Source organism: Euprymna scolopes, chromosome 27, assembly GCF_053919585.1.
Source record: "Euprymna scolopes isolate OS-2025 chromosome 27, ASM5391958v1, whole genome shotgun sequence".
In the NCBI taxonomy this organism is placed as follows: domain Eukaryota; kingdom Metazoa; phylum Mollusca; class Cephalopoda; order Sepiida; family Sepiolidae; genus Euprymna; species Euprymna scolopes.
This window is the reverse complement of record NC_136508.1, coordinates 93,756,285-93,771,333: the sequence shown is the minus strand read 5'-3', so window position 1 is coordinate 93,771,333 and position 15,049 is coordinate 93,756,285. Positions and strand designations below refer to the sequence as shown.

Here is a 15,049-nt window from a genome sequence, read left to right as displayed (position 1 = left end):
CGGCATTGATGAAAATAAGTCCATCCAGTATTCTAAGATGAGAGAGAAACTAAGCCAAGAATATTTACACCGGGTAAGAAAAATCTGCAAAACTGAAATCACAAACAAGAACAAAGTTACGGCAATTAACCAACTTGCCATGCCAGTACTAACATATAGTTTTGGAATTATTGACTAGCCTCAGAAAGACATAAATTGGCTTGACACAAAGACAAGGAAAATGTTAACCTTGTACCGAGTTATTTATCGAAATCAGTGCATGCCTCGTGTGTACCTACCCAGGCGAGAACGAGGTATGGGACTCTCGGAAGTCAATCATCAACACAGAGCCACAATCGTCAGCATAGGTCAGTACATAATAAGTTCCTGTAACCCCAAGCTTATGAAAATTAAAGACCATTATCAGAATCGAGCAAGTAGTACAACATTTATAACACAACTTGCCACTCATTTTGGAAAAGATTGCCTTACAAATGATACTGAGAACCCAAACAAGCCTGCCACTGACATAGCCCAGAAAAGTCGGAAAAAATACACTAGCCATTTCCATAGTGTTAAAACAGAAGAATGAACCAACCATAAACGGGCAAAATACCTACCGACTGAACTATCCCAAGAATATATTGATAGGGATGGTTCCCTGGACTGGCTCAAAAGAGGATCCCTCCATTACGACCAAGAGAGGTTGATATTGGCTGCACAAGACCAGGGCCTCATGACAAATGCCTTCAAAAAGATGTGTGGTCTAAGCAACAATAATAAATGCAGGTTCTGTAGCACTGAGGTTGAGAGTGTGGGCCACCTGATTTCTAGTTGCAAAGTCCTACTTGGAGATCGCCATAACGGAGTTTACAAATACCTTCACTGGAAGATATGTAAGAAACTAAACACTCAGTGTAGTAAAAAATCTTGGGAACATATACCCGAACGAACAGTTGGGAATGACAACTACACTATTCACTATGACTACATAATCCCTACTGCTACATATCTAGAAAACGCAGCTGTTAAACCAGATATAGTGATTTGGGACAGAGCAAACAAAAAAGCGACCGTAATAGAGGTCAGTGTACCCAATGATACAGGGCTTAACAGAGCTGAGAGAGAAAAGATAACAAAGTATCAAGGACTTATGTATGATATGAAACGAAATTGGAAATTAAAAGACGTTTCAATTATACCAGTCATTATAGGAGCAACTGGGCTTATGAAAAAGAACTTTAAAAAGTACATAGCAAGCATACCCGGTGAACCAAGTGCAAGTGAAATACAAACGATTGCACTGAAAGGGACGGCTAGAATCCTGAAAGATCTCTTGGTTGGACTCACTAAAATAGGGGTAAATGTCAGACATCTGGTTGGATGTCCCACCCCCTAGAAGAAAAAAGTTTAAGAAAAATGAAAAAAAAAAGAGACAAACAATTAGAAGTTGTTAGTGCCGCGAATGATGCCGGGTTGAATAGAGCTAAAAGGGAAAAGATAGCAAAATATCAAAGTCTTATGTATAAGACATGAAAAGAAACTGGAATCTTAGGAAGATTTCTATCATTCCAGTTATTATAGGAGCAACTGGACTCCTGAAAAAGAATTTAAAAAAAAAAAACTACCTGGCTAATATACCTGGTGAACCAAGTGCAAGAGAGATTCAGACAATTGCACTTAAAGGGATGGTCAGAATCTTAAATAGATCTCTCGGTTGGAATATCTGAGTTAGCTTGTGTTCAACTGATAAGAAAACCTTTTTTAAAATTCATTTTTATAGATTCTTAGGCGAATGAATCGGCATAAGGGAATTAACTCTTTGGTTTTAAAAAAAAATCAATTACTTTCCTTTAGTCAGTACATAATTTGTCTGGAAAACTGCCCCCCCCCCTACACACACACACAAAATCTGTGTCAGTTTAGGGTCCAAGAATAAATTTCTTTTTTTCTTCTTAGATGTAATTCATACAGGATAACACTGATAAAATATATACTAACCTTGCGGGTATTTGTTTTGTCGTTTTCAATTTTTAGCACAACATTCATACATTATAAAGTAGCAGGGTTACCTTATATTGCCCAGGACATAAATGTAACATTTCTATTAAAACTTCTATATCTTCTTTTTCCCCTCCCAGATTCCCACCTTCTATTCTCCTTCTTTGTCCAACCAATTCATCTTTCTGGGTACACACACACACACACACAACTCGTTTTTATAGATTCTTTGAGGAGCTTATCAGCATAAGGGAATCAATTCCTTGTTAAAAACATCAGAGTTATTTCCCCTTAGTTGCCACTCTGACGAAATCTGTACCAGTTTAGAGTCAAAGAGTAAATAATTTTTTTCAAAACTTTAGATATTATTCATCCGGAGCAATACCAATCAAGAAAATGATAAAAATGTAACCAATTTCTATTAAAACTTTCTCTTTCCCCCTCACCCGGTTTATCCTTTTCTCTCTCCAACTCCCTCTTCATCCTCTGCCAATACTCATCGTTTGTTTTTTAATCTGATCCAATATGATGCTTTCTCTGCTGCTTTGTGTACGTCTGTCATAATTTTCTTTTTTTTTTTTTTATTTCTGTGTTTGTATAACCAAAGAAAATTTGAAAAAAAAAATGGCATTACAAATTAGAAATGTATATTACAGAATATTAGTTTACTAGCAAAACCTGTGAAAATTTCATGGAACGAGGAACATATTTAATCAAAAAATCTGTTTTAATATATTGCCTGGGACATTATTTTATTATTGGAATCCTTTGAGATGAGTAATTTTGTATATTTATTTATCATGCAGACTGTTATCCTCACCTTCATAGCTGTTGTTGTTTCACGTTTCGGCCAACTATTCCTCTGGCCTTCGTCAGGTGGTTAACCGTGAAAGGATAGGAATGCTGAGTCTTAACTTAATTTCTGATTAATTTGCATAAAATTCTCTCCCATATTTATTTATTCGAACTGTTATCCTCATTTTCATACTAGTTGTTGCTTCACCACGTTTCAGCCAACTCATCCTTCTTCAGGTGATTAACTGCGATAGTAATGCTGAATTTCTTAACTGTATCCCCAGTAATTACTGCCTTCCATAGTTGTCGTCGTCTCACCACATTTTGACCAACTAATCCTCTGGTCTGCTTTGGGTAGGATTGAAACCGCTATCTTCAGACAATGCTCACCTGGAATCATAGAAATTCATCGTCTCTATCCACTGCACCACAGGCCTCGAAGGGCTTAGTGCAGTGGCTAGAGACGATGAATTTCTATAGTTCCAGGTGAGCATTGTCTTATCTTTCTTGCTTTCGATGAAAATCCACCAGGTCAAACTACAAAAATGTCAGACCAGTATTATCTATGATTTTTTTTGGTAATAAAAATAGATCTAATACATCTACAGAATTATTTTTCATAATCTTTGGAATTTATACTAATTTAACATGACACGGGAGTACATAATCTTTTGAACTGAAACGTATTGGTTTTGAAACCCAGTTATATTGCAGAAGCACTCTTGTTTATTTCCTAAGGAGTTTCAACTCTTTGTGGTGTAATAATCCAAAACCTTTTCATTATTTTTATGTTTCTGTGATGTTTAAAATAAATAAAATATCGGAAAAGTATTAATTTCAGCAAATAATAATACAGGAAAGAAAATTAATTTCAACGAATGTTTAAACTTGCTTAATTTTGTGTTGGTGGATAAAAAAAAAAAGATTGATTTTGAGGCGATTTTAATGAATCTCGGTTGATTTGACTGGAAACGCCTTGAAAAAACCTTGACATATTGTGGATGTTGAGGAGGAACTAGTTTCTCATTTAACAAGATTATTAGCGTGAAAATATTGATCATTTCTCAATACATAATCAATTGTAACAAAAACAAATTTTGATTATTAAAAATATGCATTCCCTCCCCCTCTCTACTACAGGGTGACCCCCCAAAAAAACAAAAGCTAAATGGAGGCCATCTAGAACATATGCTGTAGAACGGAGAAAAAAAGGGCAAAGACCCTAGTGTTTTGATGTGATGTTTTGAATATAATAAACTAGTTATGACTAAAGTTTCATTTCATTCGGACAAAACACTAAGAAACTGGGCTTTAATAGAGTTAGGGCCCGTTTTTTTTTGGGGGGGGTCACCCTGTATTATATAAAAGGTCTTTGTTCCCTATGGATTCGGAAATGGCTGGGTCGATTTTTATGAAATTTCACTAACTTATTTTATATAGCATCAATCACTCATTTCCATCTCTCTCAAGTGAGTCTGTTGCTCCTTCCTTTAACGTCTTTTGTACTTATACAGAATAAGGACCATACAATTGTCAGAACTTTTGGGGCATTTTATGTAAAACATCAAAAAGTGCTGCAAAGTTGAACCAATGAAATCGTAGCATCCAACGTCATTTACGAAAACATTTATTTGCTGTCATTGGTTTATTATAAACAAAAAAAATTTTTTTTTTAAATAAATATTTGGTACTCGTACAGTTTAATGAAGACATAAAAAAATGAAAATATCGAAAAAAGGTTATATTGCACGTATCCGTTTTGGACTGAAAATCTCTGAAAAAAATTTCATTTAATTTGATTGAGTAGTTTTTTTTTTTGTTTTTTTTTTATAGCGGAAAAACACGTTCTTATGAGAGCGCGTTGAAGTCAGCCATTATGAAACTTGTTGACACGCCACGGGGAGATAACTCCATGTAAAGCGCCGATACTCCCTCCCCATCTTTATTACTAGTTTTTATTCCTAAAATTTGAACCTTTTTGCTCAGTATCATACATTGTTTTTTTTTTTTGCTGTAAAGCAAAAACTACTTGATGAAATTAAATGAAATTTTTTTTTTCCAGACAACTTCATTCCATAATGGATACGTGCAATATAACCTTTTTTTAATATTTTCAATTTTTAATGTCTTGATTAAACTGTACAAGTACCAAATATTTATCTAGATTTGGAGAAAAGAAAAATGTCATAAAAAAAAACATTTTTGGTTGCTATCATTATTATTAAAAAAAAAACAAATTCATCAAACTTACCTTACAATGAGTTTATTTTTCTTGATTTTAATTTTGTTAAATTGTTATAAAAATTCTCCTACAATTATTCATTGAACTTTCTTTGTAACAACAAAAAGATAATTGTTTTTATTCTTTCAATTAATTTTTCGTTGAATTATCTCCATCATAACGGAAATAATATAAAATGTATATTTTTTTTTTTTTGTTATTATAAAGAAATTGAAAAAAAATTGGCCATCGTTTGCACGAAACAAAAATAACAAAACTTGCGTTTGGCATCTTTCAGCATTTCATGTACACTGCATGGATAGTTTCCAACGATAGCACGGCTCTTATTCTCTTTCTATATTCATGAAGAATGCAATAATAGTAGAAGTAGAGCGGGCAGTAAAAGACTAGTTTTTATTTTGTTATTAAAAAATGATTTGACTTAGCACATTCACTCAACAGTCTAACCCGAGCTCAGTGAGTGACCCAACAGTTAACTTTTTTTTCTTTCTATTGCACATGTCTGTGTGTGTGTAATATATATATATATATATATATATATATATATATATATATATATTAGTTTCTTTGTTTAAATTTCATTCATTAAACTTTAAACAAAGAAACTATAAATTCCATTTGCCTTATCAAGCATATTGAATTATTCTCCTTTTGGCTGGGATTGTCTTATATATTGCCTCAAAAAAATATTGCATGAGACTCGATACCACACAATTAACCTGTGTTCCTATCAACCTCGGCATTCTGAGATATATATGATGTAAATGAACATTTAAAAATAAAAATGTTTAAATTCGACGTTATTTCACGCGGTTAATGGTAGCCGAATGGATTAAGTCTTCGCTAATCGAGCCAGAGATGTCTCGTGATGTGGGGTTCGAATCATTCGACTGGTATTAATCGTGACACCCTGCACTGAAGATTCCCGAAAGGAGGAAACACTAGTGTCTGTAGGTATTTAATAATTATTATAGTAAAAAAAAAATAATTATATATATATATGATGAGAATAATAGAAATAGTATTCTGACAAAATAGAGAAATAAAAAGGAACACTTTACATCATCAACGTTCTGATCCACATCTGGTATCAATTGAATGGCTCTCGTCTTGAGGAGGCCTCATGTTTTGACAAGCTTCTGGGTTTGACCTCTACTCCTGATCTGAAATGGAACACGTTCATCAAATCTGTTGCCAAGGTCGCTGGAAAAATGGTGGGATCCTTCTATCGATCCAGTAGATATCTTACTACTGATGCAATTCTCTATCTATATAAGAGCCAGGTACGTCCAAGGATGAAGTACTGTTGCCACATCTGGGCAGAAGCTGCTAGAAAGGATTTGTCCTACCTTGATAGAGTTCAAAATAGACTTCGTAGCCTTGTGGGGGATGCCCTTTTCTCTTCCCTGCAACCTCTCTCACAGAAGAGATGTTGCGAGTTTGTCTCTGATGTATCGTTATTTTCATGGCAAGTACTCGACTGAGCGTCAATCTATGCCCCCCCTCCCCAAACTTTCACAAGAAACACTCGTCTAGCTGAAAACACCATCAATAATTCCCCCATTCTTTAGCTGTGCCTAAACTTAAACGTAGATTCCATGAACACAGCTTAATTCTTAGAAGTGCACGCCTGTAGAACTGTCTTCCATTTTCGTGCTTTCCAGCAGAAGTCAGGTATATTTATATATTTGTATGTACAGGATTCGATCCCAAACTAATTATCCAATCATTATGAATTTTGGGATACAACTGCTAGGCATAAAATGTTGGCTACATTTAGTTATTAGGTTGGTGCAAAAGTAATACCGTTTATATATATATATATATATATATATATATATATATATATATATATATATATAGTTGAATGTAAAAAAAACATTATTTTCGCACCAACCTAATAAGTTTTATGCAGGGAGGATGGAGCCCTTTTTGAAGATTCAGATATTGCTGATTTTTGTTAAACTGCAACACTAGGTATTCAACATCAATTAATAAATGTCTTCCAAATTTCAATTTCTTTGGAATAGTTTAAAGAATTTCAGCGGACATGATATGAGCACGACCTCTCATTTGAAAATTAAAATATTTCAGATTCCAATTAAATTGGATTTATAGTCATTTAGACACCAATTTTTTTTTAATTTTTACAAGGGAATCCCCATTTATCAATGCTTGAAGGCCACTCGAGGACAAGGGTTAATGAATGTAAGGTGTCATAATCGTTAATGGCGTAAGTTGGATAGAATTTGATTATTCAAAGGGATGGTTCAGCAAGAATTTGTTTACATTACACTTAAACAGTGTTCCGCAGTTCCAGCTGTGCTCATGGAATCTGCATTTAGATTAGGCACAGATAAAGAGTGGCGAAGAATATTGATAATGGTTGTAGCTAGTCGTGTATTTTTTGTGAAAGTTTGGTAAGGAGGGACCATAGATTGGAGCTCAGACGAGCACTTGCCATTAAAATAATGATAGAGCAGAGACAGGCTTCCAATGTCTGTTCTGAGAGAAAGAGGCTGCAAGAAAGAAAAAAGGGCATCACCTACTAAGTTTCGAAGCCGGTTTCGAACTCTATAACGGGCAGGATAGGGAGTGCCGAGCAGCTCCTGCCCAGATGTAGCAACAATACTCCATTTTCGGACATACATGACTCTTATACAGATAGAGGATTGCATCCGCCGTGAGATACCTACTGGAGCAGTAGAATGATCTAACCATATTTCCAGCGATCTTGACCTTTTCAGTTTATTCTTGACTCCTTAAACTTAAATTATAGACATTTTCGTGAATCAAAATTTGGAATAAGAATTCCAGATATAAGGTTAAGTATCATTATATGTGGATTTCAATTTTCATAAAGGCATAAAAGTGATGCAAAACCTTTGTGTTTGAGGCAATTAATTTTACCCATCCTGGGGCGAGTATTCTAATATATATATTCCATACTTCGGGGTAATTGTGCCAAATCTGGGAGTAATTGCGGCGACTAAAAAAGTGCTCTTTATATGCGTGGTTGGCAAAAGAGCACTTTTAGCTAGTTAGCGCAATTACCCCAAAGTACGGTGTGTGTGTATGTATGTATATATATATATATATATATATATAAACAGACTTGTTTGGTGAGGAGGGCAGCTAGTTTCCCTGAAGGATTAAAAACAAGACCTTCCAAAGGGCGAATGAACTCTTTTTCTGAGTCAACGGCCAACTAGCACCGTGTATATTTGTGTGTGTGTATAGGTGTATTGGGGTGGAGAGGGCTCCCGTAAGCCGTGATGAAGGCAACCTTTCTAGGAGAAGCAAATCTCCGATTTAAAACACCATAAAGCGGAAGACCATTACCCGCATTAAGCTGGTCTGCAGTTTAATTTGTTGCTGGCTATCTTGCTCTGGATCTCAACATTTTGAACCGAGAGACTTAGCTGTCATACAAAGCGAAGACTCTGTAACATCATATTTGTATCGATACTCCCTCAGGCATTTAGGCTCATGGATTTAAAATGTTTGAAGGAGTGGCACTCGTCTGACAAGACGTTGCAATCATCATCATATATATATATATATATATTAGTGATGGGACGATTTTTTAATATATATGCTTATTGTATATTGTTCAAACATTTCTATTTTGATGCATCTTTTTTTGTTGTTCAAAGTACCGATACAATATGCTTTCTTTTTCATCCCTGCTAGTGATGGGACGATTCCAATATCCCCCCCCCCTGATTCCGATACAGTTACCAATTCCATACTAAATTTCCGATTCTGATACAATTACAGATTCTGATTCTTTATAAATCTCTAAATATTTAACTAGAAAAGTGTTATTTTGCCCCAATTACTGTAAAAACACATCTTAAATGTGCATATATTTTCTCAAACGTAAAAACACTTGTGAGGGGGGGGGTGATCTAGAGATTTTAATCTTACTGGAAATTTAAATCCATAAATATTTATTTTTACTACAAGCAGTGGAAGATGTTTCTTAAACCAAAATCAAATAAAAAAGATAATTTAAGGAATCGGTTTTGGCATTGGGAAAAATAGGCTCAAATTTTTCCGATACCGATTCCAATATCTCCAAAAGCTCAGATTTTTTTTCCGATTCCCAATTCTGATTAATTGTCACAACATTAATATATATAATATATATAAGAATGCATATTTCTGCGTAGTTTTTCTGACAATGTTTGTATTGATAACAAAAAAAAAATAATTGATCAATTCTTTTCACGCTAATAATCTTGTTAACTGAGAAACTAGTTCGTCCTAAACGTCACAATGTGTCAAGGTTTTTGAAGGCGTTTCCAGTCAAGTCAACCGAGATTCATTTAAACCGCCCCCATAACATTTGTCCTTGGTTGGCACTTAGAATTACTTCATACTTTTTTTTTTTAAATTCTCGTGCATCATTGTGTCCATATTCTTATTTATAATTTTGACAATTCAAGCTTGTTTGACATTGTTTTCTTCATTAATTATGAAAGGAGGCATAAAAGTAGTGTAAAATTGTTCTTTTTTGGGAATTAATTTTATTTATATTGGGATGGGTATTCTACTCTCTCTCTCTCTCTCTCTCTATTACACAATAATCACAACTTATCAAGGCCTAGAGGACGCTCGAGGATAAGGGTTAATGGATATACATTAGTCAATGTGATTATAGCATAGTAAACATAAGTGGTGGGAATTTTGTAAATTGGATTACTTAGGGGACGGTTCATCATGAATTTGTTTACATTGGACTTGAAGACAATTAGATTGTAATCAGCTGGAAAGCAGGCAATCGGAAGAGAGTTCCACAGGCGTGCAGTTCTAAGAAAGAAGCTTTATTTATGGAATCTACATTTAGGTTTACACACAGATAAAGAGTGTGGGAAATTATTGATAGTGGTTTTGGCTAGACGAGTGTTTTTCGTGAAAGTTTCACAAGGGGAGGGGGGCATAGATTGAAGCTCAGTTACATTTTTAGGGGAAAAAATTCCAGCAGAATACGCTATTATAAGGAAAACATGTTCAAAATAAGAACATATTTACATTTTTTATTTTCAGAAGTTTGGATCGGCAATCGGTACTGTAGGTTTTAAACCTGATATTAGGGAACCATTTTAGCTCTATTGGGACCTAAAATGGTTCTCTAATATCGGGTTTGAAATCAGCGGTACTGATGGCTTATCTCATCTAAACTTCGGAAAATAAAAAAAATATAAAATATATATTTATAGAGACAAGTATTACATACTCGCTACGTTGAACATGCTAATGTTTCGGAGCAAATTAGTTTATTAAAAAAACCAACTGTTCCTCATCAGGCGACAGAAATAAAGTTCATATCTGCTATTCAGAGCATCTTGTTCTTAAATAAAGAAATGAAATATATTTTTTATTTATAAAATAATAAAATATTAAAATGCTTACTTGGAGAGGGAGGGGTGATACCAAGTGACATTTTAGAGTTGAAAATAAATGACGGTGTGAGGAAAGGGGGGGTGCCAAAACTTAATAAGATAAAGAAAAAAGGGTACAAAGATATTAGGAGGAAGAGTAAGTGGCAGCTGAAAAAGAAGAAAAAAGGAGATAGAAGAAAGAAAGCAGAAAAGGAAAGAAAAAGAAGAAAGAAGAACTGAAAGACATAAGGAGTCAGTATAGTTACATTACATTTCAGTAAGAAAGGGGGAGAGGTTGACACAATATGGCAAGTTTAGAAGCGTTTAAAATAAATATATCTATATATCTATAAAAGTGAACGTGTCTGTGCGTTTGTGTGTCTGTGTACATTTCCCTACGCAATAACTCTGTCAATTTTTAGTCTACAGACTCGAAATTTGATATACAGGGTACTGAGATTTGGGGAAAATCGATGTGATCGGGTTTTGGCCAGAAATTTCGCAGTTAAGGGGTCAAAGTTCAACGATTTGACCCTACCAAACTCCTCTGACAATTTTGGACTTGACATTTTAGATATAAGTTCCTTGGACATGGATCTAACTTAATAACTTGATTTGAGCCCAAATCAATACATATTAAGGGGTCATAATAGGGTCAAAATTAAAAGAATTACGTTTTTTTTTTGCTCAGCATATACCTCGAAACACCCAGGCAACGCCGAAATGCTAGTATATATAACGGGCCGAAATGCTAGTATATATATATATATATATAGAGAGAGAGAGAGAGAGATAGGGGATGTGTATTTTTAACAAAGTCTGTTTCTCAATGTTTTCTTTATTGATTATCTATTTAAATAAAACAAGTGTTTGTGTGTAAATAACTGAATTTTTTGTATGGCATAATCACGTTGACACACTGGTTCCCACTGGATCACCGAAGTTAAGCAACGTTGAACCTGGTCAGTACTAAATGGGTGACCATTTGGGACTTCCAGGTGCTCTATGTGCTCTCTGCTCATCTCGGCATTGTTTCCAATCGTCCTGAACTTGTCCTTGCCACTGGACTCAAACAGTGTCGATTCAGGAGAGGTGTGGTTGGAGATTGTGCAACTCTTGCCTCACAATTACACATGCAGCTGCCTCTACAGAGGGTATCCTTTGTCTTTCGAGACTTAATGGAGGCATCGAAACTTTACTGGAAGTATCAATCATACACTAAGGATGGTTTATAAGAAGTAAAATCTTTGTTTGGATGGATAAATACTGCATACAGCAGTTGACAAGTTGAAATGCAAAATGTTCATTTCAACTTGCTGACATATTTGTATTAGTTTACACAGGCGTAAAACTAATCATAGCAAAAAGTGGTTTAATTTTAGAACTTTTTTATCTGCCAGGTTAGCTCAAATGGTAGGGAACACGGCTCAAGTGCTAAATGTTTTGGTTTCGATTCTAGCTGATCACACACAAATCATTTTTTTTTTTTTTTTACTTTTGAAATCAGTACTATGTATTAGGTACGATATAATATTCAATAGAGAATTGGCTCTGTAATAATAAATACAAAATGTACATGAATTAATATATTTAAGTATATTTTGACAAGGCCACACTGCCACTGCCCTCCCTCCTTGATAGTTGCATATAAATTGAGATATGATCAATCCTTTCACACTTATAATCTTGTTAACTAAGAAACTAGTTCCTCCTAAATGTCACAGTGTGTCAAGGTTTTTTTTTTGTTTTTTTTTAAGGCGTTTCCAGTCAAGTCAACCGGGATTCGTCAAAGTCGCCTCAAAATCAATTGATTGGGGGGGGGGGGGGGCTTTCCCCACTAACACAGAATGAAGAAAATTCTAAACATTTATATATATATTTTTTTTTGTCATTTTCTTCAATTTAAACTTTTATCCACTAAAACATTTCATCTATTGAAACTGAATTTTATAAAATTTCAATTACAACAAATTGCAATAAATGTTTTTTTTTTTTTTTAGGTTGTAATTTTTTAGATGAGGCTTAATAATGTGGATTATTTGAACTATTGTTTTCATCTTTGGTGTTATTCTTACAACGTTTCAGATGATGTAAACTCTGGCCTTCTGCAGTTGCATCTTATTGAACGCTGATCTGCATGGAATTTCCAATGGAATTCTTAATTTAATCTATACAGGTAGATTGTGTCTGCATAATCCTAAAAAGTAGGCAATATTCTCCCCCCCCCCCCCCGGTTTGAAAACTTTGGAGTAAGCAATAATTGGAATTGATAATTGCATCCTAGTGATCCCCACTGAAGATATACAGCATAATCACGTTGATTTTTTTTTTTTTTTTTTTTTTTTTACATAGGCATCACCACTTATCAAGGCCAAGAGGCCACTCGAGGATAAGGGTTAAAGAGTGTACAGTAGACATTGGACAATATAGTAATCATTAGTAATGAAAATTTAGTAAATATGATAACTTATATGGAACGGCTCATCAAGAACTTATTTACATTAGACTTGAACACAACCATATTGTAGTCAGCCAGAAAGCAGGAAAACGGAAGACAATTCCACAGGCGTGCAGTTCTAAGAAAGAAGCTTTGTTCATGGAATCTACGTTTAGGTTTAGGCACAGACAAAGAGTGGGGGGAATTATTGATAGTGTGTACAGCTAGACGAGTGTTTCTTGTGAAAGTTTGGCGAGGGGGGGACCATAGATTGATACATCAGTTCTTGGTAGATCACCAAAGTTAAGCAATGTTGAGTCTGACGAGTACCAGATGGGTGACCATTTGTGAATCCCAGGCACTGTATATAGGAGGGTATCAACACCTCCCTGCAAGAACAGCAAAAACCTAATGTCATTTCCCCTGACTAAGATATGCGACTGGGAACCGTTTGTGAACTTGATATTCCCATGAAACTTCCGCCTTGTGTGTATGTCACTGGCATGCACTGAAAATATCGACTTCCTGAATTAAAATGCACCAGACATTGATGTTATTGTTTATTTCACATAGGTAGATTGTTTTCATTCAGTCAGCCATGACTGGGGTAGAAGTCTTATGGAATGAATTATATTTGCAACATCGTCTGTACTGTAGACTTGTGTTGTAATGGATATAAGTGCTAATTTATAATCTGTTTTAAGTGACATTCAGGAGGTTGACGGTTCAATCTTTAGTACAGGCGATACTAAGGAATAAATTACTTACGACTTGTGAGTTAAATGAAGAGTTTGTTTGAAATCCTATAGAAATATTAGTTTGACAGTTATAGAAGACCAATCTGAAGAAGATCAGAGGTTACATTTGTTGAAACATTGTGCTTATAATAACATTTAAGATGAGAATAGTAGTTCGACCAATGTAAATTGTTTTGATATTTACAAAAAAAATAAAATAAAATAACTTTTCGGAAATATAAGTTGGTATTAAAAAAAAAACTTTTCAGAAAAAATATAAATTGTCTTGGTATTTACAAAAAAACATTTTTCGGAAATATAAATTGTCTTGATTTTTAAAAAAAAAAAAATCTTTTCGGAAATTTAAATTAAAAAAAAAAAAGCTTCTCAGAAATATGAATTATTTTGGTATTTAAAAAAAGAAACTTTTCGTACATGGCATGAACTGAAAATACCGACTCCCTGATTAAAAATGCACCAAACATTGATATTATTGGTTATTTATTTTTTTCCATTCTCTTTACAAAATCCGATCATGTTCTGAAACAGCAAAAACAATTTTCGTCTACAAAACAACCAAACGAAAAACCATAAATAAATATTTGAAGATTTAAAAATTAAAAACTTTTACCAAAACAACCAAACGAAAAACCATAGATAAATATTTGAAGATTTAAAAATTAATAACTTTTACCAAAATCACTGGATTTGGCATTATATACTCCAAAAAGGGTTCGATATGTCATAATCTTGCACACTCATTTAAAAAAAAAATTTGTTTTGTTTTGTTTTTCTTTGTAGGGCAGAGTACAGTGCTTTCTGGAAATGTGTCCAAGCAGGTACGGCCTATCTGTTCACCCAGCTGTGTAAGATGCTCGTATTGGCAACATTCTTCCCTCCCACGGAAGTTTCCACAGATTCTCTTGATGTTATTGGCGTGAGTTCTTATCAACATCTTAATTTTGGATTTTTTTTTTTCATTACTTTTTTCTTTTGGGTACATCCGGTTGTCAGTCCTATTTTATACTATACTATACTGAAGCAGCACTCACCCTAGGCATGTTGAACCAGCTTCCTCAGGAGGAGGAAGTTTCATGGGAGTATGAAATTCACAAGTGGTCCCTAGCTGCATGTATATCCCCTGTTAGAGGAGACAATGTAAGATTCTTGCAGGGAAGTGTCGACAGACTACATACAGCACCTGTTATTCCTAAATGGTCACCCATTTTTTTTTTTTTTTACATGGAGTTCACCACTTATCAAGGCCCAATGGCCACTCAGGGATAAGGGTTATTATGTGTACAGTAATCAAAGGGATAGTGTAGCAATAGTATTGGACGTTGCTCAACGTTGGTGTATCAATGTGATTATACCATACTTATAGTTTTATTTTGGACCTTTTAGGAGTGTCACCTCCTAGTTAACACTACTCCCAGGTCCACTCTTTACCTAGAGTGATAGTACATGTCAA

At 34.5% G+C, this 15,049-nt stretch overlaps 1 protein-coding gene across 1 annotated transcript in view; it reads left to right on the top strand.

Moving 5' to 3' along the window:
• The window catches only part of LOC145249004 (BOS complex subunit TMEM147-like), a 38,885-nt gene that overhangs the window by 12,902 nt on the left and 10,934 nt on the right, over window positions 1-15,049 (top strand). The window contains exon 2 of the mRNA XM_080110858.1: window positions 14,380-14,515. Coding sequence (XP_079966984.1) covers window positions 14,380-14,515 — 136 coding nt within the window. The remainder of the gene's footprint in view (window positions 1-14,379; window positions 14,516-15,049) is intronic.